This window comes from Anolis carolinensis, chromosome 4 (assembly GCF_035594765.1).
Source record: "Anolis carolinensis isolate JA03-04 chromosome 4, rAnoCar3.1.pri, whole genome shotgun sequence".
NCBI lineage: Eukaryota > Metazoa > Chordata > Lepidosauria > Squamata > Dactyloidae > Anolis > Anolis carolinensis.
In genome coordinates, this window is record NC_085844.1 from 139628927 (window position 1) to 139651013 (window position 22087).

Below are 22087 nucleotides of genomic sequence, written 5' to 3' on the forward strand. Positions count from 1 at the left end.
AAGGTAATTCTAATAATACTTGATATGGACTTGAATTCTGCCCTTCCCTCTTAAATGCTTTTTTGGGTAGATTCCACCTTTGAATGAATTCTGGAGATTAAGTGACCAACGATCGTAGCTTCTTTCTAAAATATGTCTCTCAAGATTTGTACTGCCCAAATTCCATTATTAATGATGGTGCTGTCTTACCTAGTTACTATGCATGAGAGCGTATATCCAATTTCCAATTCTCCATAATAGATCTATATGTATATTTTATAGCTGGTGTAGAGGCAACCTTTGTTTTGTCAGATTTCTCAAGAAACTTTTGTTTGTTGACTTGTTGTCTGTGAATTACTTTGATCGAACAACACCCAAACAGTAATTGCCATTGTTCAGAAATGGACTGAATTTCTATCAGAAGAATTTTGTTGGTGTCAATCAGACCTGCCTGCACTGTACACAGTTCTCTCAAGTGCCACCATAAAAGGCTTCTGTTCAGGTCAGACCATTAAAACATAAGCCATCCAGTCTGTTAGTACATTGAGAGGGGCTCAGATTTCCTTCCAGACATTTTCTTTTTTTTTTATAGCTTCCAACTGACAATAGCAATGTGACATTCCAGTAAATTATTGTTAGACCTTGATGTCCTTGAATATTAACAACTTAACAGGGGCATTACTATCCTATCATATATATCCATTAGACAACTCGTGAAACCAGCTGTTATAATTAGGTTGCACTTAAACACCATTGAAGATAATCAAAGATGTCACTGAAACTGAAGCTTTTGATTGATACACGATGTAAGTGTTTTGAACTAGCTGGGGAGCTATTGATTGTATGTTCCTTTCATTCTGTTTACTGGTCCATTTATTTAGAAGAACAGCAGCCATTTAATTGCATGGCTTGTTAAAGTGATGTTGTTGCTGGTACATCTTTGTAGCATGTTGTACTTTTGTACCAAAAAATCCCCTTAAGTGGTGGTGTTTAGTAGTATCAGATGGCTGCAATGCTTTGTGTCCTTAGCCTCAGTTCACTGAGTATATATCTTACCAGAGCATATGTTTGTAATACAAGCTATAATTTCTTATTTTATATATTTAAAGTACATATTTATCCCAGCTCATAAGGGCTCCCGAGACAATGAACTAATAAAAACTGATTTAATAAATACAATGGTAAAACATTTTAGAACACATTACATGCTCTTTAAAAACTAAAAGGAGTCTAAAAACTGTCCTATAATCCTGTTTTGAAAGTTTGAAGCAGTTAAAAGAGCAGTTTCAAACATTGAATGTTATGCAGAACAGCCCTGTTTCATCCACCCCCTTAAAGCTTAAAAGAGGTGCAGCCAGACTAACCTTTTTGGATAGGTTTGAAAAAAGGATGAGATTGTGCTGTTTTCATTGATTGATGGGGCAAATTCTAACTGAGAGGGCAGTGGTTAAGGATATCGTTGGTGGGCTGTTTTATGTGTGTATAGATACAAATTTTGTATATACATAAACATTTATTTAAAGAACATGCATCCCACCTTTCTAATCTTCTCTGTATCATTCCAATTTTAGTATATGTGCTGCCGAAGCGAGCACATGCATCCCACCTTTCTGAGCCACCAAGGTGTTGGACAGCCCACCCCACCCATCCATCAAAATCAACTATGTATAATTGCACAACACAACAAGTTATCAATAAATAGTAATCTATAAAAACTATATAATAATTAAATAAACTTATCTATATACATTGTATAAAAGTTCATAAACATAATTTTAAATCTTTAAGTTTTGACATTTTAAAAAACTAAGTCTTAAAAATGTGTTTTGACACATGTACCCCCTTCTGAATTACTGGGAAAGCTTCCTCCCACATTGCTACCGGTATTCCGCCAGTGAAGACTGATTGCCCCATCTAGCTCAGGAAGGCACATGATTGAATTGGGACATTTGATAATGTTAAAGAATTCCTATCCTATTCTAGCCACCAGCATGCGTTCCAAACTGGTGTTGCTGGTTAGTGATATAGAGTTCCTCCTATTCCACCTAGAAGATGGCCGGTGAGGCAATTTTCTCTCTTTTTCAAACCAGTTTACTGTGATATGAATCAGGTCATGCAGGATTAAATCCTAGATAAGTGTCAATTTGGCATCAAATAGTGGAATTTTTAGACAGGAAGGTCTACTTTGGCAGCTACTTTCTTGGTTAGTTTGCAGCCTGAAAAGGCATGTCAGAGAAGTATCAGCATGCCCCTTCTTTTCCCCATTGGCATCTTCTACCCTGCTTGTAATGGAAGAGTCACTCTGATACTTTCTTCATTATTCAAAGACCCCTAGAGCAGTCATAACAATACTTCTCAAAGTGCAGGAATTAATTTTTGCACCCTTCATCTCTCATAGGTACATATAAAAATGAAATACACAAACACTTTCAGATAAATTATTAGAACTCGTTTACACGTTATTCAAAAGCCATAAAATTGTAACTTTTCTTTTGTTAAAATGATTTTGAATTTTTCAGTGTTTCAGAATTTATCAGGTAAATGACATAGGATGGACCAAAATACAGTAATAGCAATCAAAGGTCTAATTAACGTTCACTGTTGCTGTTCTAAAGTGTCCACTGAATTTTGAAAAAATAACTTGCATATTGTGACAACACTCTCTCTTTATCCAGATATTTTGTAAATATGTATTTGCCTAATGAGTGTTTTCATTGTTGAAACCATAGGAATTCACAATTTTATAGAATATTTTGTTTATTTTTGTAATTTTTATTATAAGACAAACACATTAATGTAACGTTTATATATTGCTCTACTTTTTCTTTGCAGACTTTAGGCCCCATGACTCCTGGCAAGGTCCTACACCTCTGTTTCAACAACCACCACAAAGAACTGGCAGGTAATCATTTATTTATTTTTTAAAAATCCATAATATATTTTTACAAATGTTTTCCCCCTAATTATATTCTCAGTGTGAGACCAAGTCCCAGTATAACTAGTGTTGCTTATTTTTTTTGTTTATAAGGGCGCATCATTTAACTCTCTAAAGATATGAGTCATTTGAAGGAGAAATCTTGGCCATTAATCATCTGAAACTTCAAAATTAACTTTGCTCTTGATGCTTTTCGTACAGCATTCTTGTTTCCTTGGCCTTTATCTCGTTGGGACTTTTGAGGCACTATGAATTTCAACACAGACAGCTTAAAACTGCATTAGGTTTTGGACAGGCTAAACAAATTTCTTTTTAGAAGAGTCGTGAAGCTTAATGAGGCATAACTAATGGTGGTTCACTTTTATCATCACTGCGCTGGAACCGCGGCATTACTACAGACCAGCCATTGATTCTTGCTACAACCCTCTTGAAGTCCCTAATCAGCTTCTTTGGTATAGCTTTTTCAGGCCTGACAAGTCTATTGTAGGGCAGTGTCACTGTAGGTCAGTAGTTATTAGTTGCCACTGAAAACAGTTTCTTTAACTACTTAAGACTGAACTGAATTAAATGCAGGAGGGACTCTAGGGAGGATTAAGGAATCTGCAGTCCAATAAGTAGCATGGAACACAGAGAATGTGACATGGTTTCATAATAAGGGATGTTTTATATATCTGTTTCTTCCTGGAGAAGCAGATTGTATGCCCTTAAAACCAGATATCCTGGAGTTTGCAAAGTGTATCTGTCAATAATTCCTATTATATCCTGTAATGAAAAATGAGACTATACATGTAGAATGGCTGCTAAAAGGAGCATATGCTTTCTTCTTCACTGTTGTTTTTATGCCGTGAGAACAACTGAGAGCAAAATGTAGGTCTCGTTTACTCACTGAATGGATTTAAATTCTTACCACGTTCTGTAAATCTGCTTTTTAGTTACTATTTTTGACATCATATATCAAAGACAATATATTTTATTTTGGGAACATAATGCAGTACATGTTTATACAATAATATAAACAATGTATCTCTTTATTACATTATACAAATCTACATGCTTGTTCACAGTTATTGAACTGACTACATTATTTAATAGGTCCAAATGGAAGACTGTAATATGTAATAAGCCTAGTATTTATAATACATGTTGGTATTCACAGTTATTTCCCCAAGTACCTGTGCTGATCATATACCTAGCCAGATATATTTATCTATGGTCTGGTAAATACCAGCATGTACTATAAATACCATTCTAATGATGTAGCATTTTGCTTTAATAACGTTTTTAAGCAAATTTCAATTTTTAGGAAGATTGTAAGCATCATAATCAGGCAGCTCTTTGCTCTCTGGGTATTTTCTGAGTCCAAGGTTTTATTAGACTTTATAGTGGTGAATATTTTAGCTTTGATCTACCTCAAAAAGCACCTGTACCTCAGTTTTTATGCTAATCTACTTGTGACATCTTTGGGTTGCTTATTTTGGATGCTGCTCCCTGCAGTGGTGCACCATCTGTGGAACAGATCTGCCTGGCACCTTATTAAGACCATTTCCATGCCAGGCGAAGGCTTTGCTCTCCTGGCAGACATGCAGTTCTTGATTTACATTTTACTTGGCTTTTACTGTTAATATTCTCACTATTTTAGATGGTTTTTGTTCTTTTACTTGCTTTTATTGTAAAACTGTGTGGATTTATCAACTGTTAGGTTTTTCATGCTCGTAAACCACCTTGAGAGCATACCTTGTTGGCGATACATCAACATGGAAAATAATCAGTGTATATATGTTTATTTTGATGAGGAATTTTTGTAAATACCTGTTGCTCTATAGTGGCACTGCTTAGCTTAGCCTTGACACTTGAAGGTAGTTAAAGCATTCTTGTTCATAATCCAGTATAGCATTCCTTGTGATAATAGGCATTGCATTTGTGTTCCCATATAAACTGTACAGCAAATGTTGATCTGTCCATGCCAATTAGTGCTTATGTTGCTAGGTCACTGTGGTCAATTGAAAACAGCATCAATAGAACTTGAAAAGATTTCTTCCTGATCAGACCTTCTTCTACCATCTTGAGAGGAATAATAGGGGAATGGTGAGGTGGGGTGGGGGTGGGGTGCGAGAGATAACAGCTAAAGCTACTACCCTGGATTCAAACAACTCAGCCCTAAGAATTCATTTGCAACCTGCAATTAACTAGAAATAATGGATTCCCGGATATAGCCTGGATGCTTAGAAAATAAAGCATTATTCTTGTAGTTGCTTACTTTTTAGATAGTATGTTTTTTAAAATATGGATTTATCTTAAATCTGCATTTCTACATCAATGCAGAAAGACAGATTGGAGTGTCGGGGATACCAAATGGATTGAATCCTTTCAGGACGTTTTTTATAACCTGAATTTGACCAAGATTGTCAAATCTTTATGTTTGGGGCCAATTAACATAGAGCACAGGGTTTTGTTATCCATGGTTTGATTTAGATGTGTTTTGTTTTTAAGTTCCATCATTAGGAAAGAGGCCACATTGTTGTAAAATAACTGCAGGCCTGATAAGAGGCATTCTATTGTTCTGTAAACAAGCTGTATGCCAAAAAAGAATTGAAACATGTCATATTACTAAAACTAAAGCTCCTTGCAAAGGATAAACAAACAAAGATATACATGTCATTTTCTCAGGAATTCTGGAGCCTCTCCTCTTCTTGCTTGGAATCAGTCATCCCATTCCCAGGGACCACCGTACCAACAAAATCAGTACCAAGGTCCAGGTGGACTAATGGATTACTCACAGAGGCCCAGTGATCGGAGGGACCGTGGAAGACAGGTAACAGAGCAAGTTGTGGAGGCGTTTAGTCTTGTAGCAAGCTGCCAGTTATAAGCGTGTTCTTTTATTTTTGAAAAAAAAAACATTTATGTGCATTGTCTAGGAAGACCTATATTAGCTATGTTAATCTCTTGAGTTGTGTTTCAATAAGATTATGATTTTACAAAGTCCCTGGGCATCAAGTATGTTTTTCAGATAATGTTTTCCATGAAAGTTAAATGTGGTTAAACCCACTGAAATTAGCGCTCCTTAAACTGTAGTCAATTTATCCTCTTGGTTTCAATAACGAATATTTCTGAACTTGTGCCCATGATCTAGAACCTAGCCATCTTATATATCAAGTTATTTTCACCAAAAGAACTGTCATCCATTAATTGCCAGAAAATCTGCTTTCATCCCGACCCTTCAGAAATAATTACTCCATGGCAGAAATGAAGGCCTAGAGAAGCTGCTATACCTCCTCCGTTTATATGATCTCTCCTTCTTTTGCCTTTGACTCTAAAGTAACGTATATACTCGAGTATAAGATGAGTTTTTCCACACTTTTTAGGGCTGAAAAGGCCCTCTTCAGCTTATACTCGAGTGAGGGTCCTGGCCTGCTTATATTCGGGTTGGCTTATACTCGAGTATATAGATAATCAGAGTTAAACAGTCTTTTCTTATTAAAGTCTTATCTTAAATTACAGTTGTATACAGTAGAGTCTTGCTTATCCAACATAAATGGGCCGGCAGAATGTTGGATAAGCAAAAATGTTAGATAATAAGGAACGATTAAGGAAAAACCTATTAAACGTCAAATTACATTATGATTTTACAAATGAAGCACCAAAATATCATGTTTTACAACAAGTCTGCCACTTATTTGGGAGCGTGGCTGCACTTGTGTTGTTGTGGGGCATGTTGGCTTATATTCGGGTAGGCTTATACTCGAGTATATACGGTAGGCCTCTTCAACCTGTGGCCCTCCAGGTGTTTAGGACCACAGTACCCAGAATTCCTGACCATTCAACAAGCTGACTAGGGCTTCTGGGAACTGGAGGCCCAAAGGCCTGGAGGGCCGTAGGTTGAAGAGGCCTGCTCTAAGGTGTGGCTTGACTGGCTTACATGAGTCAAGAGTTCTGTGAGATGGGGTATACCTGCCATTCTGTGGTGGTCATATGGTCCTGCCTTAATCTCCTCTCTGACGTTTAATTCTACTGCCATTGTGATTTCAATACAAATTTAAACAAATACAAATTTTGAGTGCTAATTAATTACACCTTGAAAAATTGCTGCCACAAAGCTTGCACCAAACTTTCCCTTGTTTTTGAAAGTGAATTTGGACTGCAGTGGCAGGCATCCTGAAACTGTGAAGCAATTTAACTTCCCTGTCCTTCTAAATACGCTTTTAAAAGCACATTTTATTTATTTATTTATTTATTTATTTATTTATTTATTTATTTATTTACAACATTTATACCCCACCCTTCTCACCCAAGGGGACTCAGGGCGGCTTACAAAAATTGGCAAAATTTAATGCCCAAATTGCAAACATAAAAACAAAACAATATAAACAGATCTGTTAATAACATTGTTAAAACACATTATAAAAACCTTCTGGATACATTGTCTCAAATATGGATCCGTATGAAGTATCATTTCTACCATTAGAAATTACAGAAAATCTCATCCCTTCACTTGTAATCACCATGTTGTATATACAGAATTGCATATGATCTCAAAGACAAAAATGCATGTCTTATATGTGATGTTTTTCCAGTTCCTTTGATTCTCTGTCATTACCTGTACAGCTATAATATAAATAAGAAACTGAACAGCAGTTTCTAATTGCAGAGCAGAAACATATCTCAGTCTCAAGCAGTTAATTAAATGAATACTAAATTTAAGTATGTGTGTATAAATTGTTACATCTACCAAGTTTCACCATGTTAATGTTTGTATGTTTTACATCTCTTAAAATTCTTGTTTTACTAAAAAGAACTGTCAGCAACATACCGTATATGGCATTTCTTGATTTAGTGAGATACTTAAGCATGTTAACTCATTAAATTGTATACATTTGACTAGATCTTTCCCTCTCATGCATGTTACTTTTCCCTTGTACTGTTGCTATTTGATGTTATGTCTAAAACTAATAATACTGTCTTTTGTTGCCTTTGCAGGGTTATGGAAGACCTTTCCCATTGCCACCCTCTTCTGGAAGATACAACTGGAATTAGGCTTTTGGCATTTTCTGCCATTTAAAAGGTGTCTGTTTTTATTATCACACTTATCATCTGAGTAGTTTTAAGATGATAAGCTTTCTTTTTAAACTCTGTACATTTTTACTAATAAGATTTGATATAATCCATACGTTGCTTTATAACTGTACTGCAGGATACAAATGAATCAATACTTGTTTGTGTAAAAGATCTGACAAAGCAAGGGTACTGTTCTGTCTTTATTGTCTGTGGATTGTCTTGCATTGCATTGCTGATGCTTTCAATTTCACATCAGAATATCCCTTAAATTCACAGCTAAGAAATGATTAGCCTAAGAATAATAGCATTGAAAAAAGATGCACATGAATTGTGTTTAATTGTGTGAGTTTACTTAGCCATCTGTAAGCACAGCATTTAAAGACTGTCTGTCAGTATGCCTTGTAGTACTTTATTGATGTAATTGTCCCTTTCAACCAGCATTTGCTGAACTTCCAAAGTAAAAGTTTCAGCATTTACAATATCTGTGTGATTTTTTTACATAGTTTATTTTATATTATAGAATTAAAGTTTTTAGTTGTATCATGCCTACAATACCATAAAATTTATGTGACAATTAGAAATTATGTATATCATCCTGTGGGGCACTTATCTTTTTTGTCAACCTAAAGTAATCACATTATGGGGCCACGGTGGTGTAGCGGATTAAACCTCTAAGCTGCAGAACTTGCTAACCGGAAGGTTGGTGGTTCAAATCCATGGGGTGGGGTGAGTTCCCATTGTTAGCTCCAGCTTCTGCCAACTAAGTAGTTCAAATACATGCAAATGTGAGTAGATCAATATGTACCACTTTGGCAGGAAGGTAACGGCGCTCCATGCAATCATGCTGGCCACATGACTCGACTAGACCATGTCAAGGTTACCTTTACTAAATCAATCACTGTGTGTCAGAGGTGGGAAACAGTTCATATTGCTGAACTGTTGACAGTGAACCAGTTCAATGATTGATTGACTTCTTTTTCCACATTTTTAAAGCATATATATTTGGCCATTATCCACAACATTTGATGATCTCTGCTCTCCCATAAGCACTAGTCATGAGCCCGGTTACCATCTCATCCTTTTAATTCGCTTTTTCATACTGTTTGTTCATTTGGAAGGCACAAAAATATCAGTGAAACAAAAAGAAAGTAGCAAAGGTAACCATTTGGTCGGCTGATTTTCAGCACATGGCTGCAGGCCCTGGCAGACTCAGGCTTTTTGGGCCTTCTCGCCACACACACACACACTCTTTTCAAGGAAAGTGCATGTGTGGCAAGCAGGCTGAAAGCACCAGCACTTGCCCATAGCCCAGCGCAGAGTGCCTCTTAGTCGGCGCTCAGCTGTAGGCACTGGTAGGTGCTAATGCTTTGCTGCCAGTGGGCTGAAAATATTCATTTTTTTTCAGACTGTGGAGGGAAAGCCACAGTTTTTGGGAGAGGCATTCAAAAACAAAAGCGGGGCCTTACGAATGAAACAAACAGGAACTAATAGTGATTCTGTACAAATACACAAGACTAATAAGCGCAATTATTTGTGTTCTGGAGGTCTGCTGCCAGGAAGTCAGTGACATGAAATTTTCACATGAAGCATACCAGAAAAGGGAATATGAATGCGGCTAAATTACTCAATTAACCCCAGAAGTTTAAATATTAAAAAATGGTAGCATTTTCATATTCTAGAATATTTTATTACATTTTATAAAAACAGTGTAGGAAATATTTTTTCCTAAGGATTTATTTATTTACTACATTTATACCCTATTTCACTGGAATGCTAACAAAAAGTCGCACCCAAAGTTGCAGAAGATCTGTTTGGTTTAAAAGTGCATATCACCCATTGTTATCTGCAACATTATCAGATTACTTTTGGGACTGGTCAGACAAATCACAAATGAAAAGGGGATGATTTAGACTAATCTGTGAGAGCTCCAGATTAGAGTGGATTTGAGCCAATTTATTCTGGAGTGTAATAGTATCAAGGAGTTTTCAACTGATTTGAAGATCCAGACATTAAAAATATGTGATGTCACAAAATCACCCTATTAAAAAGGCTTCATGGTAGTGTGATACAGAGAAGAAGTGCTTTGTTGTGCTCACTAAAATCTCCAGTGTGCAATCTGGGGAAAGAATCACCAGAACTCTAATCACAGCCCTTATGTCATGATATACAATTAAAATAGTATCTCCCCTGATGTTCCTTCTGTGTTTGTAGCAATTCATGAAACTGCTGTGGCTGTAGTTGATTGTCATCTGAGTTTGTCTCACTCAATTTTTAATTACATTCGTTTTGTTGAATAGCGTGTTTCAATCTCATATTTCCTCTTCTTGTTCGTTTATCTGCCGAGTCTCTGGCTGCTTTATATAGTGAAATCTATTTTCCTGCCAACACACTATGTTGTTGCTGCTGCTTAGGTGTGAAAGGAGACATTACAGAAAAGGCAGAGTATTGTCTGGGATTGCTCTGAGATCCCAGCATTGCTTTCTGCCTGCATTGTAAGCAGCAAATAGAGATTAAAAACCCTGTCTTAGAACACCAGCAGTTTGCTCTGGTACCATAACAAGCACCAAACAGTCCTGCCCATGGCAAAAGCAGAAGAAAATCTGGGCAACCATGGAACAGGGGCAACAATTGTAAGGCAGAAACAAAAGATAACATCATTCTTCACTTCCCACCCAAAGAAGACAAATCCAGGAGAGATGCTATTGAGGAAGGGGGGCATCTCAGTAGTGAGATCTGCTGTGCTGTTCCTTATGCTGCATTATTGGATCTCGTCTCTTAGTGGCACAATAGGTTAAACCCTTGTGCCAGCAGGACTGCTGACCTAAAATTTGGTGGTTTGAATCTGGGGAGCGGGGTGAGCTCCCCTCTGTCAGCTTCAGCTTCCCTTGAGAGAAGCCTCCCACAGGATGGTAAAACATCAAATATCCCGGCATCCCCTGGGCAACGTCCTTGCAGATGGCCAATTTTCTCACACCAGAAGCAACTTGCAGTTTCTCAATTCGCTCCTGACAACAACAAAAAAATCAATTGATTGGCTGGCAGAATAAAGCAGAACAGCTGTCATGTTATGATATTAGACAAAGTTAATCCATGTTGTAGAAACCAACATGACCCAAAAAGAGTAGCCAAGATCAAGTGGTCAACAAGTTCAAAATTGGTTCTGGTGGTGGTTGTCTCTTACTACAGACTTTAAAGATGACTAGGACAACAATTCCCAGAGTTTCCCTTCTGAAAAGGCAGTTCTGCACTTTAGGGTCTGTGTGCATGGTTTTAAACTCTACTCTCTGTAGTTTCCCAGTGAGAGTCAGTGGGGAAGGAGTATCATTCTGAAATCCCAAATCTCAGTTCGGATTCTGGATCAGAATCTGCTAGGTCAAGATCATAACCCAGATTCAAATCACCAAGAAATTTGAGACCAAACTTTTGGGAGTTGCATAGCCTTATTTCTCTCAATATACAAATGATCCATTTCAGTTCAAGACACTTGCTAGAAAGCATTAGGATTCACCTGTAGTCATCTCCAAATGGTATGTTCAGACATCCACTCCACTCTTGTTAAAAATGAGGCTTCTGCCCTATACTAATCCAGACATACTAGGCAGTAAGGCTGCCATGCTGTTCTCTTTTATCTAGGAACAAAGAAGACAGTAGTCACTTTACAGTGAGGGGTGTTGTTTGTGGTGGAATTGGGGGACACCCTTCATACATGATCAAACAAAGATGGTCACTTTCTCTTTACTGTATTTTCATTTGCACTCTGTTTAAGAAAGAACATCCCACCTACTGTCTACAAAGGCGCAGTCCTGTTGCCTGCTTCTCTATATAAGATCAGAAAGCTGGAATATTAAAATAAAATCCTGATTTTCTTATGAAGGAGCTGCAAGGTTGAAACTTCAAATATGTTGTTTATTGCTGTTACAAGAAGAGCCTCTATATACTGACTGGCAAACCTAGCCCTCCCATCCTCAAGCTCGAAAATATTCCAAAGTACAGGTGCAAACAAAAGAAAGTGTATGATGCCATGTGATAAAAGAAGTCAGCCACTCTGTGAGGCCATAAACTGGACTGCAATGAACTGGATGCCTATAAATAGGAACTCTTGAGTTTGGTGCTTAAGTGTCTACTGCCTCTGAGTGTGATCTGCTCTAATCACAGACAAGCCGAAGGGTTTCTTATAACAGTCTATAGTCCTCCCTGTCCTGGTGAATTGCATTTCCCATCAGTCCTCCTCAGGACTGAGATGATGAGAGATGCCATTCAGTAACATCTGCATGGCCAGAAGTTGCTCCCATGTGCTTTTCCTCAGTGATGCCAGCGATTCCAAGACTCGCCTCTCAGTAGGTGAAAAGTGTCAATGTCTCCATGATGAGCAGTAGTTTCCCTTCAAAAAATAGGGATTATTCAGAATCCTGGGTGCAATTCATTGGAGGGTGATTTTCCCCATCCCAGGACAGTAAGCAGGATTATTTCTGAGCTGACACTTGACAAGCCACTGCCATCCTGCTTTATACATAATGGTCTAAATCCTATAGTAAGTCCTGAATAGAGATCCATTGAACCAGTGGGATTTATCAGTGTGTCAACTCCTCACACTACAATAGAATGAGGTGGTCTAGAGTGGCATAGTGGTTTGAGCTTCAGAGTATGTCTCTGGATACCAAGGGTCCTTCACGCGCTGCTAGGGAGACCCAAGGTTGTGTGACCTTGGGCAAGTCACACACCCTCAGCCCCAGAAAATCCTGTGATATCATCACCATTTCTTGAGAATGACCTGAAGATACTCAACAACTCTACTTGGGATTAACCAACAGGGTTCCTGCCAGGGTGGAGAAGAAAAGTGGTATCATCCCATACCTCCACCCCCACTCAAAGCTTTCTTTGCCTTGATCACTCCACAAAGTTTTCAGCAAATGCTTGTATTATTGGTTCAGAGATCTGACTTAGGGCCCTTCCACACAGCCATAAAACCCAGAATATCTGTTTTGAACTGGGTTATCTGAGTCCACACTGCCATATAATACAGTTCAATGTGGATTTTATACAGCTGTATGGAAGGGGCCAAAGACTTTGGTTTAGAGATTTGGTTTATAAGTTAGGATGGAGATCCTCAGAGTTGTGTCAAGGAGGGAGGAGGAATGGAGGGAGGGAGAAAGAAGAGAGGGAAGGAGGAAGAGGGAAAAGGAAGAAGGGTGGAAGGAGGGAAGGAGGAAAGGAAGAAGGGTGGAAGGAGGAAAGGAAGTTAGGGAGAAAAGGGGATGGGAGAGGAGAAGGGAAGGAAGGAGGGAAGGAAGGAAGAGGGAATGGAGGGAGAGAAGGAAGGAAGCAGGGAGGAAAGAGGGAGGGGAGGGTGAAGATAGGGCAGGAAGGAAAGAAGGAAGGAAGGGGGAATGGAGGGAGAGAAGGAAGGAAGCAGGGAGGGAAGGAAAGAAGGAAGGAAGGGGGAATGGAGGGAGAGAAGGAAGGAAGCAGGGAGGGAAGGAAAGAAGGAAGGAAGGGGGAATGGAGGGAGAGAAGGAAGGAAGCAGGGAGGAAAGGAAGAAGGAAGGGAGGGAAGAAATGTGAAAAGAAAGAAAGGGAAGAGTGAAGGAAGGGAAAGAAAAAAGGGAAGGAGGAAAGGAAGTAAGAAGGGAGGGAAGAAAGGGAAGGAAGGATAGTGATGGAAGGAAGGAAGAAGGGGAAGGAGGAAAGGAAGAAGGAAGGAAGGAAAAAAAGAAAGAAGAAAAAGGTAAATGGAGGGAGAGAGGAAAAGGGGGAAGAAGGGAGGGGCGAAGGAAGGAAGGAAGGGAAGGGAGAGAAGGGAGGGATGGATGGATGGATGGAAGGAAGGGGAGAGAGGGAAGGAAGAAGGGAATAGGGAAAGTAATGGAGAGGAGGGGAGAAGAAGGAAGGGAAAGAAAAAGGGAAGGAAGAAGGGAAAGGAAGGGAAGGGAACGGGGAAGAGAAGGGAAGGGGGAAGGGAAGGGACTTGTCCAGTGTACTTCTGTGGAGCCCGTGCGCTTCCCGGCCAGGCGGAGGAGGCCTTCCTTCTCAGGTGCCCAACTCCACGTAAGCAAGGCCTTGGGAGCCCCTCCCCCCCCCCACCGGTGACCGAGATGCACAGGCCCTTCTGAGCCTGGAAGGCCTGGCAGTGCTCCCCCCCCCCCCCCGCTCTCCTCCCTTCCCCTCCCGGCAGGCGGCCCTTTGCGGAGTGAAGCGCCGCTCTCCTGCGGGCCCCCCGCTTGGCCTCCCATTAAAGGCCGCCGCCCGTGGGATCCTGCAAACCCACCCCCACCGCCTTGGCCTTCCTCCGACGTGGGCCGGGAGGGGGTGGGGGAAGAGCCTCTTTTGTCTCCCTTTCGGACCCTCCCCGGCCGGGCCGCTCCAGAGACACTCAGCGGCCTCTTCAGATAATGAGCTTCCCCGAAGGCGGCCCGGCCTTCGAGGCCTCCCTGGCTTTCAGGGCCTGCGCCGCACTAATTGCCCCGAAGGAAGCAGGAGGGGGGGGGGGGGGCGGAGGGAGGAGGCCTGCCTTTCAAGCGCCCCGAAAGAGCCTGGGGAGGGGAGGCTTCCTGCGTGGGAAGGAGAGCCCCCGGGAGACTGACATGGGCCAGGTATCGACCCAGGGCCCTTCCCCACAGCCCTATATCCCAGAATATCAGGGCAGGAAATCCCACAAGATCTGCTTTGAACTGGGTTACGAATCCACACTGCCATACATCCCAGTTCAAAGCAGATCATGTGGGATTTTATTCAGCTGTGTGGAAGGGGCCTGACTTATCATTATAAATCAGCATATGCAAAGCTTGCGAAGCAGGCTGGTTTTCCTTTTTGCAGAGCCCACGCTGCACGTTGTTGCTGACAGATTGGTGTTAATCGCGACATTCAGGAACCTTGTTGACTGGTGACAATTTTTTACATGAGCCCCAACATTGAGTAAGATGGGCTGGGACCCGCAGTTGACCTATAGTGTCGGCTTGGGGAAGCGACCCAAAGAAGGGCAGAAAGGTATTTTAGACAGGCGCTAAGGCGACAGTCCTGGCAACAGTCCCTAAGCCAAACCCTTGCCAAGGTCCCCTTCGCTTGCAGTGGCGTTGGCATGAGAGACCTTTCGATTGAGTTGTTGGTTTGTTTGAATGTACCCGTTTGGACCAAGTATCAGAAGCCTCTGGCCGCCCAGGGGATACTTTTGCACTTTGAGGGAACTTATTTTCTTAGTAGGTTGCTGTGAATTTTCCAGACTGTATGGCCATGTTCCAGAAGCATTCTTTCCTGACGTTTCGCCCACATTTATGGTAGGCATCCTCAGAGGTTATGAGATGTGTTGGGAAGTAGTCAAGTGAGGTTTATATATCTGTGGAAGGTCCAGGGTGGGAGAAACAACTCCTCTCTGTTTGAGTCAGGTGTGACTATTGCAACTAGCCACCTTGATTAGCACTGAATAGCGTTGCAACTTCAAGGTCTGGCTGCTTCCTGCCTGGGGGAATCCTTTGATGGGAGGTGTTAGCTGGCCCTGATTGATTCATGTCTGCAATTCCCCTATTTTATTAGTGTTGTTCTTTATTCACTGTCCTGATTTTAGAGTTTTTAAAAGACTGGTAGCCAGATTTTGCTCATTTACATGATTTCCTCCTTTCTGTTAAAATTGTTTTCTTAGGTTAACATCTTCTCGAAAGGGAATCGTTCTGAATCCCAAACAGAAACTCGTTTCCAATTTGGGGCTAGTGACAAAAATCGCACAGGACTCAAGCCAATAGGAGTGCAAAAGTACATTGAACTGGATTATATGAGTCTACACTGCCCTATAATGCAGTTCAATGTAGTTAATCGTCATGCTGAAACTGCAGTGTAGACCCAGCCTAGGATTCAAACATCACTGCTCATACAAATACGATTTATAATTATACACCTTTCCTCGGGCTAGATGGATTCTACTTCCTACTCAGAGCGCAGTGGGTTAAATCCTTGTGCTGGCAGGACTGACGACTTGAAGGTTGGGTTGCTGACCTGAAGGTTGCCAGTTCGAATCCAACTCTGGGAGAGCGCGGATGAGCTCCCTCTATCAGCTCCAGCTCCATGCTGGGACATGAGAGAAGCCTCCCACAAGGATGGTAAAAACATCAAAAACAAAAACATCCGGCCCGTCCCCTGGGCAACATCCTTGCAGACAGCCAATTTTCTCAACCAGAAGCGGCTTGCAGTTTCTCAAGTCACTCCTGACAGGAAGAAAAAAAATCCTACTTGATAAGTTATGTATTTTCTGTCTTATAACACTAAGGAATTCTTAACTTTCACACACACACACCCTTCAATTATTTTTTGTGTTTTACACACTTTCTCCTTTTTAAAAATACTTACCCCGTATTTCTTCAATTGTACATAAGATACACCTGCGATTCTATGAGGCGCCTCATTTTGAAGGATGTTTATCTAGTGAAAGGGGGGCCCAGAGGCTCCTTCCACACAGCTGAATAAAAGCCATATTTTATGCTTTGAACTGGAATATACAGCAGTGTATAACCCACTCCAAAGCAGACCTTGTGGGGTTTTCTGCCTTGATATTCTATGGCTGTGTGGAAGGGCCCTTAGAATGGAAGAAATACAGCCTTCCGTTTAGGCAGTTGAGTATTATTACTGCCCTTTCAAAACCGAAGGATGAACGGTGAAAGGAGGCTCATAAGGCAAATAATGTAGGTCGCCTGTGGCTCCATTTAAAGTTAGTTGCTTGCAATCACATTCAGGAAAAAGAGAGCGAACAGTCAGAAGCAAGGGTATGGAACACATCTCGCGGAGGAGTAAAGGTGGAGGGGAGGAATGGAGCTTTTTCTATATTACTTTAAAATATATGAGTTGTACAGGAATCCTATAAGAGTCGCTTTGAGTCTCATTTAAGAGAGGTGCGTGGGATATCCTTATTATTACTATTATTTTATTATTAATAATAATTATTATTAATAAATAATAATAGTAACACTATGTAACAAAATTTGGGAAAAAAATCACGTTCCTGGTTTGAAAGTATTATTCCTGTTTAATTGTGCGATGCTTACTTTGAAAGTAGTTGTTCTACTCCAGAAATTTCATTTTTTGTGGCTGCCACAAACTATGTTGATTAGGTTGAAACTCTACCAGAGATTCATTGAGAAACTGTAGCAAAATGTAGCAGGATGTCCGGCAAAATCAATAGTTATTGCAGTTTAATAAATTTTCCCCATGTTTTTATGATAGAAACAATTAGGTTCTATCATAATGCTCATCAAGGTGATTAATTGATGAGGCAAGGCTTTTCAATGCTATTTTTTCCGTGTTAGGAGAGACTTGAGAAACTGCAATGCTAATCAAGTTGATTAATTGCAACATTCACACTTGCCTCAAACAGATAAAGAGTTCTTTCTCCCACCCTGGAACTTCCACAAATATATAAATCCCATTTGCCTAGTTTCTAATAGACCTCACAACCTCTGAGGATGCCTGCCATAGATGTGGTTAGGAAAGAATGCTTTTGGAACATGACCATACAGCCCGGAAAACTCGCAGCAACTGAATTAGGTAATGACATTTATAACCCAGGAGCACACATAAACAAACCAACGGTGTTACATAGTGTAATTGGTAGCGACTCAGAAGGAAATCCCAGCAGTTTTAATAGGACGACGTTCCATTTAAATAGGAATATGATTCCAGTCTTGCAAGGTCATTATCCCAGCTGAATTTACTAAGTAGCAAGTCTGACGGTGTTCAGTCGGGCTTGTTCCTCTTCGGCCTCTCTTCCGAAGCCAGTGCTAGTAAGTATGAGATTTACTCCCAATGTTCACAGATATAAGGCCAGCTAACACCTCCCAACAAAGGATTCCTCCAGGCAGTAAGCAGCAGACCTTGAAGCTGTAAGGCTATTCAATGCTAATCAAAGTGGCCAATTGAAACATTCACACCTGGCTCAAACAGACAAGAGTTGTTTCTCCCACCCTGGACATTCCACAGATATATAAACCCCACTTGACTAGTTTCCAACATACCGCATTACTTCTGAGGATGCCTGCCGTAGATGTGGGCGAAACGTCAGGGGAAAATGCTTCTGGAACATTGTCATACAGTCCGGAAAACTCACAGCAACCCAGTGGTTCCAGCCATGAAAGCCTTCGACCACGGCATCTTATTCTTTCGAAAGAAGAGAGGGAGATGCCTCCGAGTTGCTTTCCCGACCCCCTCCGCCAAATGCCAGCTTATTTTCAGAGAACCCGTGGCCTTTCCTGCTTGCAAGGAGGATTCTCTGAGTTCGAGGAAACTTATTTGCCTTCGAACATTAATTTAGAACAAGGCTTCTTACACTTTTTCCACTAGGGACCCTTTCCACACGAGAAATTTGTCAGTATATAGGTGTGTGTTTATACCTATTTCCTATACCTATACTTAAGAGTCACTGACACATTTCTCGGGTGACAATGCACCAGTATTTGCAAGGCTTGCTCAACAGGCCGGTTTTCCTTTTTTATGAAGTGCAGCTTAAACCATTTCTGCATTGGTTTTCTGCATTTCTGCCACTGCAAACACTTTGCCTTGTTGCTAACAGATTTATATAAATGGGTGGCCTTCAGAAACTTTTCACTGTTGCCAATTTTTTGTGACCCCAACACTGCCTAAAGGGAATCCCATTTGGAGTCAGACACAAGTAAAAAACAAGTCATTTTGCCGGGTTTTCCTTCTCTAAATCTAGACGCTGAACACAACCCGGCCGCATCCCAAAGGCTGTTTGGTTTATTTCTCCCAACCTGAGGCCGGTAGATCAAGTCAGTGGAGAACCACCGGGTCCTATATTCCTCAACTCCTATCTACAAAATGCAATGGGTTAGAATCCGGGCAGCGGGGTGAGCTTCCGTCTGTCAGCTCCAGCTTCCCGTGCGGGGACATGAGAGAAACCTCCCACAGGATGGTAAAACATCCGGGCGTCCGCTGGAAAACGTCCTTGCAGACGGCCAATTCTCTCACACCAGAAGCGACTTGCAATTTCTCAAGTCGCTCCTGACACATACACACACACACAATCTGCAAAACACCGAGTGCAGTTTTTCCTGAGCCCTGCATTAGTTTCTGCAAACCAATTGTCTTTAAATGGGTACGACCCTAAGTTGAAAACTCCAGTGGGATTTCAACTCGCGCTGTTCTCCAAAAGGCGCTTCTCTTTGGCTGGATCATGTCCTTTCAGACCAAAGCTTGGCACATACCTGTCACTGTCGTAGGGACGAGTTCTTTTATTTAAACGAGACTGGCTTTCCCAATCCAGAGAGATTGGAGGGAAAAGAAACCCTTAACGTTTCCAAATTTACTTTGAAGGTAGACGATCAGATGCTCTTGTTTTCAAAAATACATTTCTTGGAGACTCTTTTTGCTGAAGCGGCTGCCTTCACGCCTGATCCGAGTTGCTCTACGCAAGGAAGTAGCCCTCAAGGTGGGAAATGGAGAGGTGAGCAGACAGGGTTTGGGGAAGTTTTGTAGGGAAGCCCATCCCTTGGCTCACCCTCCCTCTCCGCCTGTCCGGCCCCCTAATCTTTTGATGCTTAGGTTGATACTCTTAGGGTCGCAACCCTCTTTACATTTCCCAGCCCCCTTCCTGGAATTTTCCATTTCCTTTGTTCCTGGAACTCAATGGGATTTACTTCTGAGTTGCCAGAAGTATGGGGTTTGCTCTGTCGAGGCAGGTTCCAGGAGGAAGTTCTCCTTCTGAACCTCGGAACCTCATCCAGATCTCTTTAAATATTAAACATTCCTGGGTTGCTGTGAGTTTCTCGGGCTGTATGGCCATGTTCCAGAAGCATTTTCTCCTGACGTGTCGCCCACATCTATGGCAGGCATCCTCAGAGGTTGTAAGGTCTGTTGGAAACTCGTCAAGTGGGGTTTATATATCTGTGGAAGTTCCAGGGTGGGAGAAAGAACTCTTTATCTGTTGGAGGCAAGTGTGAATGTTGCAATTAATCAACTTGATTAGCATTGCAGTTTCTCAAGTCTCTCCTGACACGGAAAAAATAAAATTGAAAAGCCTTGCAGCTTCAAAGCCTGGCTGATTCCTTCCTGGGGGAATCCTTTGTTGGGAGGTGTTAGAGCTGATTGTTTCATGTCTGGGATTCCCGTTTTTTTGTTTTGCAAAATTCACACTTGTCTCTCACAGACAAGAGTTTTTTCTCCCATCCTGGATTGTTTCCTATCTGGAATCCCCCTGTTTTTTTAGTGTTGTTCTTTATTTACTGTCCTGATTTTAGAGCTTTTAAAATACTGGTAGCCAGGTTTTGTTCATTTTCATGGTTTCCTCCTTACTGTTGAAATTGACTACATGCTTGTGGATTTCAATGGCTTCTCTGACATGGTGGTTAGAGTGGTCCAGTATCAGGGCCAGCTAATCATCTCCCAAAAAAGGATTCCCCCAAGCAGGAAGAAGCCAGGCTATTCAATACAAATCAAGGTGGTCAATTGCAACATTCGCACTTGCCTCAAATAGACAAGAGTCCTTTCTCCACTGGCCTAGTTTCTTACAAACCCCACAACCTTTGAGGATGCCTGCCATAGATGTGGGCGAAACGTAAGGGGAGAATGCTTCTGGAATATGGCCATACAGCCCGGAAAACTCAGAGCAACTCAGTGATTCTGGCCATGAAAGCCTTGGACAACTCATTAAACATCCCCTTTTAGATTTGCAGCTGAGACCATCAAGCCCAACAGGGAAGTAAGTCCGCTTGGAAGCTCTGGCGGGAGCCCCTGATTTCCCCCCTTAACGAACGCCCAGGCCCTTTGTTTCAAAATCCAGGCAGTGTCATTTAGTTCTATTTTGTCTGTCTAGATTGCAACTGGAGGCCCCTTTACCCTCTCTAACAGAGGACGGGGATTCTGCTCCTGGGTTTCTCCCGGTTCCCGGGCTCTCTTTTGAAGTCCCGACTTCCCCTTGATTTGCATGAACCCCACAGACTTCATTGACTTGAAGTGCTCACCATCAGATTTGGTTATCCAGGCTTTATTTTATTCAATTGGTTTCCAATCCAGGCTTTTTGAAAGTGACCCACGAATTGAAAAAAATGTTTGCTCGATCTCAAAACAAAACGGGAACGGCTCGCACAGGGAAGGGGGGGGGGGAGAAATGGCGTTGCTTCTTCCGACCAACAAATAATCGTGATGAACAAACCGCGATAGTGAAGACCAGTATTAGGAAGGGACGACCCATTGTGTTCTTTTTTTTAAACAAGCAATTCATAAATTAAAACGAAGAGAACAACAACCCAAAAGCCATCAAACGACGAGTCCCGTGTTGACAAAAGCACAATCTGGACGCAGTTGAGTTCACTGGGATTTCAAATAACTGAGCCCTCTACCTTTTAGTTGCTGCTTATTTGTCGCATTTCTTCCCGAGGGAGAGAGAACGTAAATGAAAAAGTTCCCTCCTTTCCATTCCTTTTGGTTGATGGGTCCATATCAAAACCCCACAACAATTTGTCATTGCTGGCTAAGTTTTTAGGCCTGTTCTTGGGACTATTTGGGGCGCTGATTCAGACAACTGCATTGGATAGATGGCATCAGCTTTAGTTTCTTAGATACAGCTATCATAATTTTCTGTGGGCGAAGACCGATCAATTGCATATATTCTTTATCTAAATAACTAGAGCTGGTTGTGGGGGGGGGGGGGGGGACTCGGTCAAATCAGCAGGTCAAACATACCCAGAAACAGGGCTAACATTTGCGGCATCATGTTGGGGAAGCTGAGCTCTTAGGCTCAAAATAACCCTCAGTTGGGGTGATTCCACCATAAATATAGCAGAGTGCCAGAAGTGAACTTCATAACCAGCAGAAACTTAACTGTGGTGAGCTAGGATAAGCTTCTATTCCTCAGGATGGTTTAGGATTGCAGAGTCAGAACTTCAGAATGTGTGTCTATTTCATTATTATTTTTGGGCTTTCTATTGCCCAGCCAACTTGACATGTCTTCCTCTAGTTCTGTGAGAGCTCGCCCAGTAAACATTTCTTTTTAAAATAAACATGGACGTTACATTGAAATGAGTGGTCCACTCTCAAAGAAGGCTCCTTCAGAAAGTATTTCTTGAAAAGGGGACTGATCAGGAGAACTTCCTGTGGCCCTGGGGCCTTTTATGAGGAGTCTCTCCCTCA

The 22087-nt window shown here is 41.4% G+C and overlaps 1 protein-coding gene and 1 pseudogene across 1 annotated transcript in view; one reads left to right on the plus strand and one right to left on the minus strand.

Moving 5' to 3' along the window:
• xrn2 (5'-3' exoribonuclease 2) overlaps positions 1-8445 on the plus strand; it is a 75594-nt gene extending 67149 nt beyond the window's left edge. Inside the window, exons 28-30 of the mRNA XM_003220068.4 lie at positions 2812-2881; positions 5582-5726; positions 7889-8445. Of these exons, the coding sequence (XP_003220116.1) occupies positions 2812-2881; positions 5582-5726; positions 7889-7945 (272 nt within the window). The 3' untranslated portion in view covers positions 7946-8445. The remainder of the gene's footprint in view (positions 1-2811; positions 2882-5581; positions 5727-7888) is intronic.
• On the minus strand, positions 1478-1574 carry LOC134299075 (U6 spliceosomal RNA; annotated as a pseudogene).
• Positions 8446-22087: the final 13642 nt, after the last annotated feature.